At 37.3% G+C, this 18,785-nt stretch overlaps 2 protein-coding genes across 22 annotated transcripts; one reads left to right on the top strand and one right to left on the bottom strand.

Annotated features, from left to right (window-relative positions):
* The first annotated feature begins 4,911 nt into the window (after positions 1 to 4,911).
* LOC137708722 (protein MEI2-like 2) lies at positions 4,912 to 12,035 on the top strand. 21 transcript variants are annotated; one of them, XM_088689534.1, is made up of 14 exons: positions 4,912 to 5,381; positions 6,180 to 6,213; positions 6,644 to 6,697; positions 6,828 to 6,971; positions 7,051 to 7,520; positions 8,045 to 8,203; positions 8,300 to 8,416; positions 8,542 to 8,693; positions 9,307 to 9,398; positions 9,517 to 10,459; positions 10,574 to 10,658; positions 10,751 to 10,819; positions 10,991 to 11,170; positions 11,331 to 12,035. In XM_088689534.1, the coding sequence occupies exons 3-14, from the start codon at positions 6,655 to 6,657 to the stop codon at positions 11,445 to 11,447; spliced, it is 2,571 nt and encodes an 856-aa protein (XP_088545660.1). In that variant the 5' UTR covers positions 4,912 to 5,381; positions 6,180 to 6,213; positions 6,644 to 6,654; the 3' UTR covers positions 11,448 to 12,035. The 21 variants fall into 21 exon arrangements, with proteins under 21 accessions (XP_088545660.1, XP_088545661.1, XP_088545668.1 ...); XM_088689535.1 differs by having other exon boundaries at positions 4,918 to 5,505; positions 6,185 to 6,213; positions 11,311 to 12,035; XM_068447859.2 differs by having other exon boundaries at positions 4,947 to 5,505; positions 6,185 to 6,213.
* A 482-nt stretch (positions 12,036 to 12,517) lies between these two features.
* LOC137708724 (Phosphoribosyltransferase family protein) lies at positions 12,518 to 15,185 on the bottom strand. Its single transcript, XM_068447867.2, has 7 exons — positions 14,970 to 15,185; positions 14,108 to 14,423; positions 13,743 to 13,838; positions 13,525 to 13,593; positions 13,306 to 13,434; positions 12,897 to 12,993; positions 12,518 to 12,818 (listed from the first exon to the last, which is right to left on the bottom strand). Exons 1-7 carry the CDS (start codon positions 15,083 to 15,085, stop codon positions 12,685 to 12,687), a joined length of 957 nt encoding a protein of 318 aa, XP_068303968.2. The 5' UTR covers positions 15,086 to 15,185; the 3' UTR covers positions 12,518 to 12,684.
* Between the last annotated feature and the right edge of the window lie 3,600 nt (positions 15,186 to 18,785).

Below are 18,785 nucleotides of genomic sequence, written 5' to 3'. Positions count from 1 at the left end.
TAGAAAAGACGAAGAATGATAGTATTTGGCTTGAAGCACTTTAGCCAAGAGTGTCGAACTCAAGACTTTGAGTACATCTTTCTGTCTCGCATTTACACTTATTTTAGTAAAAAATAAAAAATAAAATAAAGGGTAATCCTCACTTTACTACCCTCAATTATCATGAAATTCGTACTTTGCTACCCTTAGTCTTTTTTTTTTCTTTTTTTTTTCTTTCAACTCACTTCATACCTGAAGTTACAATTTGTTTCCAAAATCATACTTCCATTACTTAACCGTTAAGTCAACTGTTAAACGATGACGTGACATGCCTTTGACTCCACAAAAAATTCTAAAATCATAAAAACTAATCAATTCATACCCGTAGTGTTTTTTACAGCGCGACAGGGATAAGCCACACAAACATGTTCGACGCGTAGATGGATGAGGGTAAGTGGAGTACCTATTGGAATGAAGATAGAGGGGGTTGCGTTGGTGTAGATTTAGAGTGGGTCGATGGGGATGATATGCAGGAGGTTGCACGGGTGGAGATGGAAGTGGTTGAGAGAATTTATTTTTTTTCCTGTATTTTAATATTTAACTTTTCAACAAAAAAAAAAAAGGATTAATTTGAATTAGAATGTCCTACATGACACACCACGACCGAGATCGGAGCGTGCTGGCCGTCACACGAAGGTGACGTAGCCATGTGCATGTGCGGAAGCTAATAAAGTAATAATATAAAAGTACGAATAATTAAAAACTAGCATACAAAGTACTAAAACAAGTGCTAGTAAGTGAGATACAATTTCAGAGCAGGTCTACAGCAGTCCAAAAGAAAGTTGCGACATAAGTACACCCAAAGGTGACCAGTCACCTACGCTGGTGAGTATCTGTCAGAAAAGCCGGGAGAAATCCTCTGGGAAAACCACCGAAACTGCGAATCAACTAGAACCTGGAGGGGCGCAAAACAAAAGCGTGAGTGGGCAAAAACAAAGCTCTTTGAAAACCATTTAGCAAAATACATTCTAACCCCTCGCCGTAAAACCTGTATACTTCCCAGAAAATAACATATATACGTATGTATAAGTATGCCAAACATGCTCAAGGGTATACTAATCATGCTCAATATATGCCATGTCAAAGTCTCATAATGATATGCAAGTGCTCAGGTATAAACATGTCAATATCATATAATCTGGCAGCCGGAGTCACCTAGCGTGACCTGTACGGCTGCATCTAGAGCTCAAATCTCAATCTCAATATCTGAACCTGCCCACGAGTCGGAACCACCTAAAGTGGTCTGTACGACAGGCATGGGTGTAAATAAGTGCTACGATCACGTGAAGACTGGGCGAATAATCGCGGGTTACCTACGAGTCGGAACCACCTAAAGTGGTCTGTACGACATGACTGTGCACCTACCTTGAATCCAAGGTGAACATAAGGTGCGGGAGGTGAATATCACGTGAAGGACTGTGCCCTGGCCACGGGTGGGAGCACTAACACCGGGGGTGCAGGTTATGAGCTTTCTAACTATCTCAAACTACTGCTGAATGTAAATATGAATACCACTTACCTGGCACTTACCTGTGCGTCCACAACACCCAATATGCATATGTATAAATATATGCAACTACTAATATAACCATCAATGCACGAATAATGATGAAGTAATGCATGGCATAAACTAATAAACATTTATTCAATTTCTGGGAAAATATAGTATATAGGTATATACGGAAAACAAAAGCCCACTTACTGGTATGTAGAAGGGTCGTAGCCCCCCTGCCTCGCGTGTGCACGCTCGTCCTCGGGGTACGTGTCACCTATATGCGAAATAGCTATAGAAACGTTAACTTTAAAGCACATAACCAACTTCTCGTAATAACTTCTCAAACGTTGCTCAAAATGGACAAATGAATATACCAACGTGCTCTACACAACCTCAAGATCACAACCATATTTTTAGAAAAATTTTCCTCCGCCGCACGCGCCCCCACGCGCCGGCCAAGGCACGGCCACAAGCGCCTCCCATGCGCAGGCACGTATGGCGCACACTGACGGCGTCAACTGACGCCGTTAGGAATATTCCGTCAAAACTGACAGATTCCGTTAACGGCGTTAGGAATATTCCGTCAGAATTGACGGAATATTCCGTCACCTTCTCCGTTCAGTCTCCGGTGCCGTTGCCGGCGCCGGAAAACTGGAAAAACTTTTAACCTTGTTTTCTCGTTCATTTCTCAACCATTTTCTATGATTTTTGGACCAAAAGAAAGCCCTAGACTAGTAGAATCACGTTAGACCACTTTTAAAGGCTAAAAATTACGCGATCATACCTGTCTCAAACTCGAAATTCGGCCAACTTCGAACCAGACCTTCCCGACGTCCAATTTCGTCCAACGAGCTACTCCGACGCTCCTTAGGACCTCACCAAGACACCTACGAGCTTAGAAATCCCAAAAACTCAATGTATAAACTTTGCATGAATAGTACACAAATCGGAGCTTGTGAATTCGACGTGAAAACGTCAAAGTTCCTACCTGAAAATGGTATATTCGTGCTCCCCTCGACCTCACGATCACGACTGCACCCTTGGTTTCCTCGATCTGCTAAGGTATAATGGTTCTTGGTGTGTGTTCGTACGTTTACAGTGGAAATGGGAGCTCGGGGGAGAGAGAGACACGGGAGAGAGAGACAGAGGGAAAGGGAAGGACATAGAGTGTGCAGGTGTGTGTGTGTGGCCCAACACCTGCCACAATACACAAAACAACCAACACACGTAACGAAAATGAACTAGGGGCAATTATGTAATTTCACGCGTGCGTTCTAATAATCCCGGGACGGGATGTCACACTACATCTTTTATATAGTTGTTAGATTAAACATTCATCACTTTTAAATATTTGATTAAGGTGCTTTGATCAATTGCTACCTTAATAATTTTCTATATATTTAATTTCCATGTCATTAATTTAAATGCATTTATATAGAGGAATAAGGTAGCTTAGCAACTAATTGCCTATAATATAGGAATTTAATTTCGTCAATCCCCTTCTATGCATTAAATGACATTTTTGTAATAAAATAAAATAAAAAATTAACTAACTAATTCCTCATTACCTTATTATCAGTATTTTAAAAAAAAAAAAAATCTCTTTCTATTAAAAATGTCTCAATAAAAGTCTTCAATACATATTTTTTCACAAATGGATATATAAAAAATATACTAAAAACGTAAGGAGTTTTAACGAAAAGCCCACGGTACTGTTCACTTTAACAAAAAATCACATTTTTACACTAAAAAGTCAATCATGGTACTATTCACTTTACTCTTTATTTTGTCCTTATCATTAAAACTCAAAGTTTTCAAGCCATTTTCATTAGTTTTCCTTAAAAGTTATGGTACATTTGAGAACAAAAGTATCGATTTTTGGTACGTTTAGATTTCAAATGTACCGAGAAACCAAATGTACCAAAAAACTAAATGTACCATAAAACTAAATGTACCATAAAACTAAATGTACCCATTGTTATGTAACCTTTTTGGTACGTTTAGATTTCGATGTACAGAGAAACCAAATGTACCAAAATTTCAAATGCACCATAAAACCAAATGTGTCCATTGTCAAGTAACCATTTTGGTACGTTTAGATTCCGAATGTATCAAAATACCAAATGAACAAAAAATCACAAATGTACCACAAAACCAAATGTCTCTATCAGATAACCCTTTTGGTACATTTACATTCCAAATGTACCGAGAAATACACAAAATCAAATTCACTATACAACTAAATGTGTCCATATTATAGGAAACTAGACATAGCTATATAATCAAATAAATCTTTATTATGTGTTGGGTCTTCTAAATAATAAAATCTGACAATTTTTTTTATAAATATTCTACTATATTCACAAAAAAACAAAGAAGTAAAATTATAACAAACAATAAAAAAAAAAGCATAAAGATGGATAATAAATGCATAAATATAGGGATAAGAGGAAAAGAAAAAGAAAAAGAAAACGAAATGTCTAAGAAAAGTCATGAAAAGCTAAACTTCTAAACAAAATTGAACTTATGTGAAAAATTGAAATTAATAACCAAAATTTTAGAAAAATGTTTGATCAAAATTTCAAAAGAGTGTATGTTTAGTTTTAAAAATTAAAAAACAAGGCGCCTATATCAAAACGCCCTTTTTTAATTTTTTGAGGACTTGAGAGCAAACCTTAACTTTAGGTATGAAAGTGAGATGAAAAAAATTAAGAGTATCAAAATGCAAATTTCACAATACTTAAGGTTGAGGGCAGTAAAATGAGAATTGGAAAAAAAAACAAGTAAAAAATGTCTAATGAGTATATATGCAATGCACCACTAACAAAATTAATTAAACATTTAATCAAATAGAATCATATAATTACAACATGAATTTCCTTACAAACATAAACACTATTTCATTTTTATTTTTGTTACAAATGCTCAAATGAACTAAGGCATGCCCAGCCCATGTTCGTGCCTATTAAAAGGGCCAGCCCCTAAGGTGCAGCGGGTTGGGCCCAACCCGTTCTCGGAGGCTCGGATAAAGTCGACCCACGACCAAAACACGTGGCCCCTACCAAATGGCTCTAGTATATTCCTCATGCCATACCGTAGAAAAATAGTGGAACCCGACTCTGTCGTCGACGCAACGACACGTCAGCTACCCCATCACTCAAAGTGATACAATAATCCCCTGCATCCACCACCACCGAAACCTCCCTCCAATCCCCCTCCCATTGGGCAACCCGGTGCCCTATCTAATCATAAAGTACCACGTAGCACCGAAAGGCGAGGGAAAGCATGGCAGTTGCGTAATTCCAGCTGGAACGAGGGTCAAAGATCCCCGCGAAATTATCTGAAATTTGTAAAGGACTTGGAGTGTGGCGTGTCACATCTCTAAAAAGCTTCGTGTCAACGGACGCCAAATGAGATTCAAACGCAGCCGAATTTCTGGTTGAGGAGAGAGATAGAGAGAGGAAAAGAGGAGAGAGAGAGAGAGAGAGCTTTGTGTTTTGGTGATGGTTTGTGTGTGAGTGTCTGAAAAATAATAGTAAAAAATAAATAAATAATAATTTTGTAATTCTGCTGCTACTTGCCTCCAATCATTTGACTCTTTTTTTTTTTCCCCAAATTTTAATATAATTTTGGAGTTCGTGGTGTTGCAATTTTGGATTTTCTTCTGAGAAGCAATTTTCTTACATTTTCACTCTGGTTTCCCGGCGAGAGAGAAGGAAGTAGAGGAGTAGACGAAACAAATATCTCTGCTTCCACGAAACTCTCAACCGCATAGACCCTCTCTCTCCTCTCCTCTTTCTTTCTATTTCTAGAATTCCATGATCATGACAAAGAGCTCTTGAATTCAGTATGCCAGATAACTTATCTCCAATAGACTCTCTAACTGCTGTTTTTGTTCTATTCTCTCTCTCTCTCTCTCTCTACACTCTTTCAATTTTCTCTATTCTTTCCCCCTTTCGGAATTGATTGAGGTAATTCGAATTTGGGTTTTTTGTTCTTCCGATTTTTTTTTTTAAGTTTTGGGATTTTTGCATGTGATTGGGTGATGATATTGCATGTGGGTTTTTCTACTTTTTGTGAATTTAGTTTGCTATTGAGGGAAAGTTGGGTAATTTGGAGCTAATTTTGGGTTCTGAAGTAGGTAGGTGTAGAGAAAGTTTCAACATTTAAGGCCATTTGTTGAATTTGCATGCTAAATTTGAGTTGGGAACTTCGCTTACTTGTTACCCAGTTGGGTTTTTGAGCTACTTTTGCTGTTTCTTCATCTTAATTTGCAAACAATTTGATCATGTTTGACTTATCATTTTATTTTTTGGGCAATCTGTCAAGCTGATAGTATTTGACCCCCATCAATTCGAAAACTTGCATCGGTTTTGATAGACCCTGTTGATAATGGTAGAGAAATCTGTAGCGATATCAGTCCATCCGATCGTCGGCAATTCTGGTGGATGTTTGATTTTAGTGCTGCTGAATACTTAGCCCTTTGATTATATTCTTCCTGCATAAATTTGTCTGTATACTTGTTCGCAGATTTTCTTATTTATAAATTTGTGAGTGTACTCATTTGCCTCTCCAAGTATGATAGTTCTGACATATATGTGTACATCTTCTGATACTCTTCTGTTTTTTCTTGGTTAAAATGAAGATCAGTTATTGATGCTTTCCAGTTTCTGTACGTGGTGAGTCACATTATGTTGATTGCTCTGTTGACTCAACAAATATAGAAACACTGTGGAACTTGGCTAAAGTCTTTGCTTTTGGAGTTGTTAAGTCAGCTATAAATTATGTTAAAATCCTAATGAAACATACAGAGCACGATAATGAAATATGCGGAGCAACATGATTGGGATTCAGGACTACCTTTACCCTGTATAGTCACCCAAACGACGTTTTTAACCATGCACTTGAACTCAGGATAAACTTCACAACTTTCTTTGTTTTTATTTTTTGCATCATATTGAGTTCTGTCTGTATTATTTGTTCGTTAATATTTTTGGATACATGTGAGGTATCTGCATCTACGTATGCATGTTTTCTGAACTAGCAAAATACATTTTGAGAGTTTGGTAATAACTGAACGTTATATATTTACTTCCCTTGTTTTTTCAGAAAGTGGTTCAATGGAGAAACATTTAGGGGATACGATATTTGGTCGTTCTGAAGGTTCCCTCTCTTTTCTTTACTGATGGAAGCATTGCACAGGAGCATAGCCATGTACATATGCTATATACATATATTTCCTTATGTATGCTTGATGTTTCTCTTGATCAGTCATTTATAACCAATTTTGTAGGGGCCTTCAAGATTCCATCTGCTAACAATCCTAGAAAATCTGAAAATAAAGCATGGGGGACCCTTAGTGCAACTGAGGCATACCATGAATCACGTGATACTAGCTTGTTTTCGAGTTCGTTACCTGTCCTTCCACATGAAAAGTGTATGTGCAAGTTATTTTTTTTAATGAAAACGTTATCCCTATCTGTAGAATGTTGAGACTTGATTTACCGAATATGCAGTGAACTTTTCTGTTTCGGAGCATTTTGGTCAGTCTGTTGATGATAGTTTACCCAAATCAAACAACGTTGAGCAAGAAAATGAGGTTAAGGATCCACTTGAAAATGATGAATCAAATGCATTCAGGGTCATGCTTCCTGATGATGAAGATGATCTCTTAGCAGGCATAATGGATGATTTTGATCTAAGTCGATTGCCTAATCAGCTGGAGGAGATGGAAGAGTACGATCTGTTTGGAAGTGGAGGTGGAATGGAATTGGATTCTGAGTCCCAGGATAGCATCGGTATTGGCATGTCAAAACTAGGCATATCTGATGGGGTTGTTCCAAATGGAATTGGTCTTTATGTCCTTCCAAACGGTGTGGGAGCTGTGGCTGGAGAGCACCCGTATGGAGAGCATCCATCTAGAACCTTGTTTGTTAGAAATATCAACAGTAATGTCGAGGACTCTGAATTGAGAACTCTATTTGAGGTATGCTACTGTGGTTGTCAGTTTTATATGGCCTCTTTGACTGGCTTGTTTTTTCTATGTGTTGGTTCAATGATGATTTGTTTTCTTTCCGGTTGTTGAGTTGGGGGTTTTGGAGTTCCATTTTGGTTCTCTTTGTCTTCTTGGTCCATATTGTTGTAACTTGCACTAGCGAACTCATTGACTAATACAAGTAGGATTTGGGTTTAGTAATTTAATAACAATCCTGTTAATGTTAGAGACCTCAATCTGCTAATTTCGGAGTAATGTACTCCCATTATTCATTAGAGATAATTTTAAGCCTGTGCCAACATTCTTGTCAGTGGGAAGTTCTTTGCTGCAGTCTTTTTTTTAGATTATGAATTTGGTGCACTGGTCATCCTGCCCTTGCTAATCTTTTGGAGAGTTTGCTCTTAATTTGGTATTGGCAGTGCTTTTCTGATTTTATTCCCCTTTAAAAATAAAAGTTCTTGTAAATGCATGTATATAACTTTTCACTCATTCAAAGAACTCTCAACTTTTCGTAGCAATATGGGGATGTCAGAACTTTATACACTGCATGCAAGCATAGGGGCTTCGTGATGATATCTTACTATGACATCCGAGCCGCTCGCACTGCAATGCGTGCATTACAGAACAAGCCCTTGAGACGGAGGAAACTCGACATTCATTTTTCAATTCCCAAGGTTTGAATAAATGTCTTCTATTATAATTTGTTCTGTCCCTAGTGATTCAATTACAATATTCATAATGCATCTGTCCTTTTCTCTGCTGAAATTCAGGACAACCCGTCAGAAAAGGATATCAACCAAGGAACTCTTGTGGTGTTTAATTTGGATGCATCAGTGTCAAATGATGACCTTCGACAGATATTTGGGGCTTACGGGGAAGTCAAAGAGGTAAACTTTTGTGGAAAATGTTATGTCTTTTTCTTATTGTCCTTGTATTGCATGTGTAGTTGTGCACCCTTTTGCCGTCTTCATTGGTTGTATAAAATCTGAATTTTCAAGAGTACAAAATGCAGATTCGGGAAACCCCACACAAGAGACACCATAAATTCATTGAGTTTTATGATGTTAGAGCTGCAGAGGCAGCTTTAAGGGCATTAAATAGGAGTGACATAGCTGGGAAACGCATAAAGCTCGAACACAGCCGCCCTGGTGGAGCACGTAGAAAGTAAGTATCAATTTACTGACTGCGGGTTCTGCAACAATTAGACAATTTGAGCTCAGGCATTTTGCTTTGCCCTGAATTTTATCGTCTTTGTAATTTCCTAAGAGTGGCAAATAGCGAGGCAAAAGGGTTTTCTTGGATCTCAGTTGTGATTAACTAGTTGTATTTCCAAAACTCAATTATATCCAAGAGAATATATTTTTCCTTTAGTGGATGACTCTATACGTGTCTTCAAGCACTGTCAATTATTGTATGGAATCAGGTTCACAACAAATACAAGTTTGTGGTGAAGATTAATCTGAAGTGTTTATGAGAACTTACTTAGATCTGTTGGAATCATATCCAGGGATATACTTTCAAAGGTTTTTTCGATTACTCATCCAATACAGAGGTCCGGTGCAATATGTAGCTTATTTAATACATAGGTCTTCTGCTATATGTAGACTGTCTAGATGCGGCTTTGATCATTGTATATCACTGTTCTGTTATGTTTCAACTCCCTTCGTGTTGTACATATAACCCTTCTGAATCCATACTACAGACTTAATGTTGATGTTGTCGTTAAACCGTTAAGTGGGGTAAATAATTAATTCATCACACTTTTTGTTTTGTGTAGCTTGATGCAACAACTTACTCAGGAGCTTGAACAAGATGAAACTCGGAGTTTCAGGCATCAAGTGGGTTCACCTGTGACCAACTCTCCTCCAGGTAGATCTCTCAGATCTGGAATTCAATTATCTTTGTGCTTGTGTATATCGATTACTGTATTGGTAGTTATTGGGAATGAACATCCAGCTATGAGCTAAAACAATGGCTACCATGACAGGTACCTGGGCACATATTGGAAGCCCCATTGAGCATAATCAATATTCTTTTAGTAAGTCTCCGGGTCTGGGAAGCCTCAGTCCAGATAGTAACCATTTGCCTGGGTTAGCTTCAATTCTCCCAGCTCATTTTTCTAACTCTCCAAAGATCGCGCCTATTGGTAAGGACCAAGGAAGGGCAAACCATATAAATCAGATGTATAGCAACTCTCCATCAACACAAGGAGCAGCGTATCAGCTTTCTCATTCTTATCCAGAGCAGAAATTAAGTGCAAGTCCAGGTCCCATCTCATTGGGTGAGTCAAATTCAACTTCATCAGGGATTGGAACTTTGTCAGGTCCTCAGTTTCTCTGGGGCAGTCCATCTCCATCTCCTTCTGCTGAGCCTAGTTCTTCTGCCTGGCCAACCTCGTCTGTGGGGCATCCATTTTCATCCAGTGGACAGGGGCAAGGCTTTCCATTGACCAGCCGGCATGGCTCTTTCCTTGGTTCACACAACCATCATGTGGGGTCTGCTCCATCCGGTGGTGTTCCTCTAGAGAGGCATTTTGGTTTTTTCCCAGATTCACCGGAAACATCGTTCATGAATCCAGCGTTTGGGGGCATGGGTTTAAGTCGCAACAGTGGGAATTACATGATGAACATGGGTGGTCGTGCAACTTTGAGTGCTGGTGTTGGTCTTCCCGGAAACATTACTGAAAATGGCTCACCTAGTTTCAGAATGATGTCAATGCCAAAGCATGGTCCTTTGTACCTTGGGAATGGTTCATATACTGGACCGGCAGCAACCATCAATGAGATGTTGGCTGATCGTGGTAGAAGTCGGCGAATAGAGAATCCTGGGAATCAGATGGATAGCAAAAAGCAGTATCAACTTGATATAGATAAAATTGTCAGTGGGGAAGATACTAGGACTACTTTAATGATAAAAAACATCCCGAACAAGTAAGTAAAAGTTGTAATCAGCCTCAAAAGTAGATGTGTGCAGCTGTTTTTTTGGTGGGTTATGGTTTTGAATACCTGTAATCATTTTGCTCTTTATTGTCTTTCTCATATTAGGTACACTTCCAAAATGTTGCTGGCTGCTATTGATGAAAGCCACTGTGGTACATACGACTTTCTCTACTTGCCAATTGACTTTAAGGTAATTCTTTGCACTAATACTGATGTGATTGCTCTATAATTTCTGCAAGTTGATCTAATGCTAGTGGAACAAACTTCTTTTTTTTTTGGCAGAATAAGTGCAATGTGGGGTATGCCTTCATAAATATGGTGTCTCCTACCCACATTATAGCCTTTTATGAGGTCAGTTTTGGTTATTTTTGTCCGTTTGTTTGTTGCTGGTCAATCCCAAGAACTATATCCAAATATTTAACTGTTAATACGAGAATGCTTTATAAATTCATCAATCAGAGTTAAAACCATTTGGAACACGTTCAATTTTTACAAGTACTTGTACAATTAAAATTGCTGCAGGCATTTAATGGGAAGAAGTGGGAGAAGTTTAACAGTGAAAAAGTTGCTTCATTGGCATATGCACGAATCCAGGGCAAAACTGCCCTGGTGACTCATTTTCAGAATTCAAGCCTAATGAATGAGGACAAGCGTTGCCGGCCCATTCTCTTCCACTCGGAAGGCCAAGAGACTACTGACCAGGTTATTTGTTGGATTTATCTGTCTTTTTTGTGTGGTTATGATGCTTTTGGCCTTTGTCTGCCCTAATTTTCATAATTCGACCTCAACATTGACTCTGTTAAGTCATTCAAATACCGTGTATTGTTTTCTGTTGATTTCAGTATGTTTGTCAATCCTCCAGGAAAATTACCTTTCCAGAAATTTGAACATATGTATTCGGCAGCCAGATGGATCTTACTCAGGAGACTCATTGGACAGCCCAAAGGGGGATCTGGATGAGAAGCCAGAGAACAGTTAACAGCGTATCGTTATATCTTACTCGCCTGATCAGGGGGTAGGGCTGCTAACTTGTGCATAGTTAAGTGTACAGTGTAGAGAAAGAAGTCAAGCTACGGGGCGTATAATAACTAAATTATGGCTAGTGTCTGCTTTTGAGTGCTGGATACCTCTGATATTTACTGAGGAACTTATTGAAGTGAAAGCGGCCTAGAGCATTTTGTTAATTTGTAGAGGTGCAAATTGTTATTCAACCAAGGGAGTCGAATAAGGTGAAGCATATCGCTGAATTGTGAAGTCTCTCTGCAGCCATATGCATTGCTCAACAGGTTTCTGCAGAATCTCTCCCTTCGGTTTTTGCCCTTTTTTTAAGGGTAACGTCCTGAGTCTTTCAAATCCCATTTGCAAATACGATTTACGTGTTTACATGGCGAAATGCCTTGTCGGGTTTAGGGATTCAGGTGCTGTTTAAAACGAACAAAAAAAGAAAGAAGTTTGTATAGAGGGAGGACAAACAGAATCAGCTTGTTCATATGCGTTGGTCTTGTTATGTACCCGAAAAACTTCGTACTGGATTACGTAAATACATGGATGTACAGATGTTTATATATCTCTCATGTGCTTTATACAAATTTATGTGCCCGCTCACAAGTTAAAAGTATACTCCGGTTTATTCTATGCACCCAGATATTGATCATTGAATTCTTGACTAAAGATCTGATGGCCAAAAACCTCGGTGTATCCTGTGCGTCAGAGCAATCCGAAAATCCAGTGCCGGGTGTGATTCTCAAAGAGAATGCTGGCCGAAGTGCCTTTAAAAGATGTTGGACTGCCACAAAAAATGGCACCGGGGCGCACGATTCATTCGAAGCAGACAATGCATGTTTTGTGCCATGAGCAGTGAGCACAGTACATTTAAATCGAACAAATGCATCATATGCGCGTGACGTTACAAGTTTAATGTGTCATGCAAGGCGCATTTTGCGTCGCCACTGGCTTGTAATTCTCTTTTAATTGCTTTAATCCGAAAGCCAAAAATAAACAAGGGCGTGTGGAGAGAGAAAATGGGCGTGACCCTGAAGTCAACTAATGTGTTTGCGAACATACTTTTAAGCTGAATTATATACCAAATTGTATCAGCCATGTGTCGAGACTCATTAGCAAAATAAAAGGTGGACTCGCCTTCTTATATCGCAGAAATTGGCCGGTAGAATAATGCTGTCATGAATTATGCAAGTTATCGAACTATTTTACTCTCTTCAAGTCTGTAGAGCATCAGCAATGGAACCTGCAAGACTTAACACCTCGAAGGGAGCTTTATTAGCTACGGCTTTGACTGTGAGAGGGCAGGAATCCGTGATCCAAAAGTAGGCAAATGCCTTCTCCAAGCCATCTGAATATCAAATCAGGATCGGAATAAGGTTCATGGAAATTACAAGCACAACATAGACAACAGCATGGAGGTACTTACCATCCTTGTGAGTGAACCGCTCCCATGAGCGTTTAGGAAATACACCGTGGGTTACATAAGCGCTAACCTTGGCTGCACCATGAGCTGCCAAGACTTTCTGCCAGAATACGAAGGACACAAAATGAATGATTTGAGGCAAATTTGAAGTTCCGAAAGCATCACATTTTGAAATGTATCTGACGTACACATAACAATAACAGATACAAAGCTACGAGAAGTAATCAGAAATAATTTAGAAAAAACGAAGGCAAGGTCCATGATCTAGTCCAAGCTCGATAAAATAAAGCTAGCCATATTCTAGTAACTGAGGAATTGCAATGTTGAAAGAACTTAAACTTGTCAAAATTCGGAAGCAACAGATTTGAAGGTACATAAACTGCAGGGAAGAAAAATGTTTATGAGCCATTACCTGGCACTCAATTAGGGTGCCGCCAGATTGCACTAAGTCATCAACGACGACTACATGACAACCAGCAGGATTTCCCTCCTTTATCCGAACTATCCTCTTGTCACCTTCACGAACCTTATTGCACACCACCTGCATTTAAACAATATCCAATTCACAAAGGTGATATTTGAAATAAATTATACAAAATAATTCTCACTTTTGAGAGAAACTCAGACTAACCATGGGAAAATGATCCAACTGCTTGTGGAATCGCTTCCATGCTCCATCATCAGGAAATGCAACAACTATCTGGAAGCAGACTACAGTTAGTATGGAAATATAAAAAAATACAGAAAATACAGCTAGTTAGCCAGCATTCCTAGACAAGGCATGGAAACAAACAAAATTTACTGTAATGAAGCATTGTGAGATGCATGGAAGATAATGCGCACGCTCACCTTATCGGAGTCAGAAAGCTGGTGGAGACGCTGCTTTAAGAGTGGAATTCCAGTCTCAAACAAAGGCAAAACATGGTCCCCAAAATAAAACCTTTCCTGCATAAAAATTAAACTGAAGTAATTAACACAAATATTCAGCCAAAAAAAAAGTAATGACAAGCGATAATTTACAGTCTCACACTACTATATTACACCTCAATGAAACAAATATGCATAAATTTTAGAATCTATATGTGCAAACAACTTGATAGAAAAATTTGTGTCAGAAAATGTAAAAAAAATGACAAGTTTAATTATATTAAAAATTAAATAGCTCATGCATGAGAACAAAGAGAAGGCGAAAAAACCATCATAACTGAACAAACCTGTAAAGCATGGATGTCATAGATGACTAAACTGGTTGGGCCACCTCTGGATATGGGAATATTTGACAGCATTCTCGCCATGGTAAACGCAGTTGCTACATCCCCTTCTTCTTCCATTCTTTCGAAGGAACCAGTTGGAAAGAAAGGCAATACTAATGTGAAGGACGCAACAAATAGTCGAGGCAGTGCATATATTACAGAAAGCTGCTCAAAGATAACTCCTTGGGAGCTGAAGGATCCCAGAAAGGCAACATGTTGGCCTCGAAGATCTTGTGCATTGTTTATAAATATGTTTGGAAACCCGTCATCAAAATTCCTGTATAAATTCGATCTCAATTAGTATTCCTACTCATCTTTCACAGTTTATTTGAGTATTACACAACAGAAGCCATCTGTACAAGCATAACACAAGCGGCTAGTTTAACTTTCGATAATTACTAATCGACATCCCAGATACAAATCTTTTCTCTACTCCCACTTATCTGGTCTAAAAGATTCCATACACTTTCCAATTTACCCAGCATTCAAGTTATCCACTTTCCCAAACTCTTATAGGGCAGAAGCGTTACAAAAGAACAAAAGCTTGGTTCATTTGGTTTTCTTCAATTAATATTAATTGCATCACTACCTTCAGAAAACTAAACAGGCAAAAGAAAATTACCCAACTTTTGTTTTCATTAAGTTAGCTGAAATAACAAGTACCCATCTCAAATTCATCACTAATAAACAAAACAAATCAGATTTAGTAACATGGGTAGTAATGCAAACTATCAAGCAGAACAATAAAGGGGAAAAAAACATGAGAGAGCATGTTAGAGAGAGAGAGAGAGAGAGAGAGAGAGAGAGAGAGGAGGTGGGGGACCTCCATTTGATGGTCTGGAGGATGATGTGGTCGGACTGAGAAGCGACCTGGCGAGCAAGGTCTTCGCACTCGGCACAGTAGAAGAGGTAGAGTTGCTTCTGCTGTGACTTGTCCATGGCCGTCTGTCTTTCAAAAGAAACAGAAGTTTACAGAAAGCACAAACTCCAATGAGACAGAGACAAAGGGTTTCAGGGAGATAGTTGTAAAACTTGTATAAAGAGTTACGCACCTCTACATCTGAGGTATTTTTAATTTTTTTTTATAAGAAAACTAATGGAAAAATTTGAAAACTTTGAATTTTAATGATAAGAACAAAATAAAGGGTAAAGTGAATAGTATCATGATTGATTTTTTAGTGTAAAAATGTGATTTTTTGTTAAAATAAATAGTACTGTAGACTTTTAGTTAAAACTTTTTTTTTTTTTTTATATTGCCTCTTTCAAAGTTTTAAAATTGTCTTAATTTATACTTTGTGACTTTGTCTAACGATTTATATAATCTTCATTAAATTGATGACATGGTGAGTATGAAACTCGTAATTATGATGACATGTAAGTAATATCTGCACCATATTGACTAAGAAACTTGTCAACTTAATGAATATTTAGACGTTTAAATATCTATAAGATATAAATTGATACAATTTGGAGGACAAAGTGAGAAAATTGAAACTTAAGGACTAATCTTGGTTTTGCTTCGATTGCGGTCTTCCCAACCCCCTTCGATCGTGGTTTTGTAGTGGCGGCAGCGGCAACTGTGTTGGTGTAGAGTTTGATGTTAGGGTTTCATGTATTATGGGCCTCTACTTTTAGGGCTTTAGACTTGGTTCTGAGCTAATGCAACTTTCTTTTTGCTATTTGTTTTTTGGATTTTTTTTAAAAGAAATTTAACAAAAAGATTCTGATACTATTTACTTTAACGAAAAATTATATTTTTACACTAAAAAGTCAATCATGGTTCTATTCACTTTATCCTTTATTTTGTCATTATCGTTAAAACTCAAAATTTTCAAACCATTTTCATTAGTTTTTTTTTAATTGTTTAATTAAATGCATTCTCATTACCAAAAGAAGAAGAAAAAATCATCTCAAACCTTGCAGGTATAAAATTTAGTTAGCCTTTTTTTTCCAATGCGTAAAGAGTTTGTTTGGTTACTCTTACTTTTTTTTATTTTTTATTTTTTTTGTCAATTTTATTTTATTTTTGGCAACTTTAAAAGCCAATTATGCCAAAGTTTTTTTAATACCCTATCCATCAATGATCTATCAAACCTATGTCCCCACATCCTTCTACAAAAGGAAAAAGTTAATTACAATTTTATTCCTATATACAGATACTTAAATGACAATTTGATTCATAAAAAATGACAATTTAAATTTAAGAACATATTAAAAAGTTTTTTTTAATAAATTTAGTTGTCTTTTATGTGTGATGTTATTGGCACTAAAAAAGTTATCGTGCATCCTAAACTTTTTATTTTTTGAAAAAAAAAAATACTTGTCAAAAATGCACTATGACTTTTTAAAAGTGCTAATAGCATCTTTTATTATTATTATTATTATTATTATTTATTTATTTATTTATTTATCGAACAAAATTATGTACCCAACTTTAATACGCAATTAGTGAGGCCCATTTTACTTAGACGTTCCCACCCAATGTCTTTTTCCCGACTAACATTATATTCCACCACCACAAAAAGCTAAAAAGTTGAAATGCTATTTTTTCACCCAATATTATTAATTTCTAAAACAACCTTTAATACCATTTTTAATTTTTCAAAAGAACAAATATTAGAGTGCTGATATGACCGATCGAGGCTCCACTCATCGCCAAAATCTCCCTTCTCGCTTTTTAATCTCATTAGAATCTTAGAATCCAATTACTTCCCAGATTCCCAGCCGATTGCTCTCCAAACCCCCAAAGCAACCCCCAAAGCAACCCCCTTCCCTCCCCTTTCAAATCCCACGATCAAGCCTCAAGCCTCATGCCGCATTCTTAAAATTTCATCATCATGTCTTATTTAAAATTCGCGACAAACCAATCCCACCCCTCCAAGTCCAATTCCTATTTCTAGTCTTCCATTTCATTTTTCAAAATTTAAATAATATTACATTGGTAAAATGTTTTAAACAACTATTATATATGATTAAACTAGAGGAATATAAAATGAAAAAAAAACTTATTTGAAAGAATTGATTGAGATAGTTGACAAAGAAATGGTGAACAGAGAAGAGAATCTTTTTTTTTTTCCTTTTGGTCATTAGATGTCATTTTACAAGAGGGTAAAATTGGTATCAAAATTTTAGTAAAAGGTGGGTGGAGAGACAAGACAATAGGTTGAGTTTATCAACATTCTTCATGACACACCCTGACCCGGAATGTCCACCTGAACTTCGAATCGAGCTATGCTGGCCGACACCTGGAGGGTGACGAAGCCATAAAGTGTAGTGATGTGGAAATGAGAATAAATTTAAACCTAAAAATGCCTAAATACAAGAGTGCGTTGTGAGCGAGAATGAACCCAATTCACACGTGATGACAGAGCATAAGTACAGTACAGTGAAGTAGGGTGAGAAATTATACCATTGAAGGTAACTGTCTACCCCAAGATTTGCCAAGAATCCTCGTCGATATAAAAGCTCAGCTACTAAAACCTGGAGGGGTGAAAAACAAGGGTGAGTGGGCCTGAAAATAAAGTTTTAATAAAAACCTATGAAAACGTTATAACCCCTCGCCATAAAACATGTATAGTTTCCAAAATATACATACTACGTATGGTATGAAAATACTTACTATAGCCTATAAAACATAAATAAGGCATGACATCCCAAAATCACGAAATCTCAACAGTAATATAAGTAAATTGGGTGCTCAACAACCTATGCTAGCACACCAGTTGGAGTTGCCTAATGCGACTTGTACGACTGAACTAATTTGCTCATCCATCTATGCTAACACACGAGTTGAAGTCACCTAATGTGACCTGTATGATAGGACTAAGTGTAATAATATACACTCTAGTGCTACAATCATGTGAAAACTAGTGTTATTCGCTGTCACATATGTGTTGGAATTGCCTATTGCAATCTGTACGACATGACTAGCACCTACTTGGATCCAAGGCGAGCGTGCAGTGCTAATGTGAACAACACGTGAAAGACTAGCCTGGCCCTAGGCTGAGCACTAACACCTGGGTGTAGCAATGATGAGCAGACTATATGAATATATGCATGCCATAATGATTTAATAATTCCAATCAACATAATAACCTTACCTGAACTTACCTGCGCATCCTGTAATTATTTTAGCATTTCGCAACAATACAACATTTATGAGCAGGTAAAATTCATATGAATATGCCATGACAGTATATTTCATAAATTCCGTCATTTCGCTATTTCTTATAAACTTTAGTCAAAGCCAGGCATACATAAGGAATTCTTTTCCAAATGCATAAATGGAAACTATCAATCATATATCTCTACTAATTAATAAAACACTCATTGTTAGCCAAAATCCTATGAAATTACCAGTTTAACCCTCTAATTAAAACAGAACATGAATAAGAAATATGGGGTAGAAATGTAATTTCACACAACCAAAATTTTCTTTTTTTTTCCAAAGCCTCACCTTCATGTAATCCTAACATATCTCTAATTAAAAAATAAAAACAAATAAAAACAAAAAAAACTGCCTACTCCCACATTCTCTATTACTCTCTTCCTCTCTCCTTCTATTTCAAAAATACAAATAAAAAACTTTCTCACACAATTTGTGTGTGCCCATATGCTAGTATATACTATAAAAAAGAAA

Source organism: Pyrus communis, chromosome 17 (assembly GCF_041283825.1).
Source record: "Pyrus communis isolate YQ-2024b chromosome 17, ASM4128382v1, whole genome shotgun sequence".
Taxonomy (NCBI): Eukaryota; Viridiplantae; Streptophyta; class Magnoliopsida; order Rosales; family Rosaceae; genus Pyrus; species Pyrus communis.
Note: the sequence above shows the minus strand (reverse complement) of the source record. Positions and strands in the feature narration are given on the sequence as shown.

Bases quoted from the DNA above. Each gene is read 5' to 3' on its own strand.
- LOC137708722 (XM_088689546.1), top strand. From the start codon at position 5,927: ATGGTAGAGAAATCTGTAGCGATATCAGTCCATCCGATCGTCGGCAAT. The intron at 6,698-6,827 runs GTTCCCTCTCTT...CCAATTTTGTAG, and splicing joins GATATTTGGTCGTTCTGAAG to GGGCCTTCAAGATTCCATCT. The intron at 8,204-8,299 runs GTTTGAATAAAT...GCTGAAATTCAG, and splicing joins TTCATTTTTCAATTCCCAAG to GACAACCCGTCAGAAAAGGA.
- LOC137708724 (XM_068447867.2), bottom strand. From the start codon at position 15,085: ATGGACAAGTCACAGCAGAAGCAACTCTACCTCTTCTACTGTGCCGAG. The intron at 13,839-14,107 runs GTTTGTTCAGTT...ATTTTTATGCAG, and splicing joins ATGACATCCATGCTTTACAG to GAAAGGTTTTATTTTGGGGA. The intron at 13,594-13,742 runs GTGAGCGTGCGC...GTCTGCTTCCAG, and splicing joins AGCTTTCTGACTCCGATAAG to ATAGTTGTTGCATTTCCTGA.